This window comes from Alligator sinensis, unplaced genomic scaffold (assembly GCF_000455745.1).
Source record: "Alligator sinensis unplaced genomic scaffold, ASM45574v1 scaffold827_1, whole genome shotgun sequence".
NCBI classification, from domain to species: Eukaryota; Metazoa; Chordata; order Crocodylia; family Alligatoridae; genus Alligator; species Alligator sinensis.
Window position 1 is genome coordinate 334,401 of NW_005842726.1, and position 2,876 is coordinate 337,276.

Here is a 2,876-nt window from a genome sequence, read left to right on the forward strand (position 1 = left end):
GGAAAGAGATCGGTATCTTTTTATTTTCTACTTAGTTTGCATTGGACACAAAGGAAAATGGGAGTTTTATTAGAAATACATTTCTTTTAACTATAATGTTCATAATTTTGAATAAAAATATGCCATCCACAACAGTGATATTTTTTTTTATATATATTTCTGTGTCTTGCTGTGTAAATGTTAGTAACTGTTAATGAAACATGATCCTGAAGCTTAAATGTTTGCCCAGTCTTCCGAGGCACCCATGTTATAATGGATGAATATTTAACATGTTGTCTGATTTATTTTATTTTTTTAAAGCTATCCTGTGTTATGTTCTTATACTTCTGTTATGTTCCCTGTACTCAAATAGGCCAGCCAAACTTGGCAGTTTTGGCGACTTTTTTTTTTTTGCTGGATCTTAACAATATATGAATTCAGATTCCATGTTTGCTGGTGTTGTATGCTTCAAAGTATGTTACAGGTCAGTCTTGAAGTCAGACTTAGGGCAAACAAACAGGCTACCAGAACTGCTAGGTTTTTTTGAGCATACTGTTGAGTCTGGAACAATAAGGAAAAAGGAAAGGAGGTCTGTTGAAAGTATGATGATTGGGATTAGATTATTAAATTATACCAATTTCTCCCACAGTTGGACCAGAAGAACTTTTGGGAACACTAGGAATTGGAAAGAGGTTTTATTCAAACTTGGGGTGGAAAAATGCAGTTAGGGTTGTTTTAAGAATGCAGAAACTGATTTGAAATGAATCCCATGATAAACTTTAAAGCAAAGTGGTGAAGATACTTCATATAAGTCAGTTTGAAGTATCTGACATATCCCTGCATCAAGTCCTCATCTTGGTTTGACGTACTATGGGAGATTATTTGTATGAACCCTGGTATTAAACAATTTGGTGTAGAAATGAAACTCCAAGGTCAAAGCACAAAACAAAATGCTTTTGTTTAGTGTCTCAAGTTGAACAAAGGACATTTTATAATACCAAGTACTGATAGTTTGCATTAAGATGATGTTGAATTTGCTCTTATTTTCAGTTTCAATGGTGATTTAGTTCCAGATGTCTTTGGTGTTACAAATGAGACGGATAAGCCACAGATATTGATAGGCAGGTAAGCCGAGATTTTTACTTATTAACATTCATTATTAATGTTTCTTTCTTTGTACATATGCATCACTGTCAACCTTAATTAATAATACTATTTTGTTGACACAGAGGTGTATAGTCCTTGAAACTTTTTCATTCTTCTCCTCTTCTTTTTAGGATCAATGCTTTATGTACTCCAGCATGTTGCATCTAATTTCTGTGAATAACAAGGATCCTTTTTCAGTATCTTTTATTAAACTATGTTGTTGCAGGAAAAGAAGCTTTGAGGCACAAAGTGTCCTTCCTCAGGCCTGGAAAAGAAGCAGAAATGGAGAAAGGGTCTTAAGGAAGGCACTTTGTGCCTGAAGCTTTTCTAACATTTCTCCTATCAACGTAGTTGATCTAATAAAGATATTGCCCAAAGTCCTTTGCTTCTCTCACATTTCCTGCACCACCATGACTACAACAAATACTCTAATTTCTGCAGCATTCTTGTGGAAAACCATAGTTGGGTGGCAATTTCAAGAAAACTGAAATTGAGTAATGTGTTGTTTGACATGAAAGTCCAAGATAGTGTCTTGGTGGTATTGGGATCCACTTAAGTAATGCACTGTGTGCCATTTAGCTTTAATTACCTTTGTGCAACACTAATGTGCTAGATGCTGTACAAACATGTAGCCCAATGACAGTCTTTTGAGTTTAGTCTGAGACACTAACTTCATACGTAGACTAAAAGATCACAAAAATTGTGAAAAGTAAGTGAAAGGTGTTTCTACAGATTCCAATGGACTATCCATTATCGTTAGTTAGGGAACTGATAAATGTGTGCGAGTAATGTTCATATGTACAGACCACCACACTCTGTATAGTTTGTGTTTAGGGACACACTAGGAAGTTAACCTCTGGTTCAGTCAGTATCTTAAAGTGTTACAATAAATGCTGGTATGGTATTGTCTGATGACACTGGAACCTTTTCACTGGAGGTAAATTTTTTTTTTTTTTTTGTAGTTTTTGGTTTCTGGCAATTGCTTTTGGATTCGGTGTATATTTGTTGCTTTTAATTCCCTCTTCTCCTCCCTATTTACTTGACAGTTCCCAAAGGGAATGAACTTCTGAATTAGAATGAGTAGGTCTACCCTTGTGGTTTTTACGTCCATCTATTTCCTATCCTACAGTAAAAAAGCCAAATGGATAAAAAATATCTAACCCTTTTTTCCTATTTATTTTCAATTGATTTTGAATTTTAAGCATCAGTTCACACCAGTAAATGGTATGATTACATCCATGTTGTTTGTTGGACTCTGCAAAGTACTTGAATGTCAAGAGTCCATGACTTACTTGGAGAACTTCTGGGTTTAATTCCTGCTTCTCTCCTGCAGGTCTCCTGAGTTCTCTAGAAGGTAGAGGATACCAAGAGTTCAGTAAGAGGAGTGGAAGAGACAATCCACTGTCTTCTGCTTTTCTTAATTTTTTTTTTTTACTTTTGTCCATCACAGTCTCTTCTGAGAATTTCCTTGAGCTCAGTGCCTGACATCATCTCTATGTATTACTAGGGTTTTGGTCCACTGAAAAATTACATTTTGTCAATTAATGGAAAGTAGGGCTGTGAGAAATTTTGACCGGTGTTTCGTATTGAAGTTGTTTCAGCACGTTTTGAAGTTGGGCTTGCTTGCAGGTAAACAGAAACTAAGGAGAGGGAGGGGAAGAGTGGGGAAAGACTGCTCAGATATTGACATCTAGCTCCTGAATCGCTTCCCCCAGCTCTTCCGCGCTGGGGCGCCGGCCCCCGATCTGCGC

At 36.5% G+C, this 2,876-nt stretch overlaps 1 protein-coding gene across 2 annotated transcripts in view; it reads left to right on the forward strand.

Moving 5' to 3' along the window:
• ITFG1 (integrin alpha FG-GAP repeat containing 1) overlaps nt 1–2,876 on the forward strand; it is a 219,301-nt gene that overhangs the window by 10,383 nt on the left and 206,042 nt on the right. For both annotated transcript variants that reach the window (XM_006034335.3, XM_025216323.1), the window contains exon 5: nt 1,030–1,104. In XM_006034335.3, the coding sequence (XP_006034397.1) occupies nt 1,030–1,104 (75 nt within the window). The remainder of the gene's footprint in view (nt 1–1,029; nt 1,105–2,876) is intronic.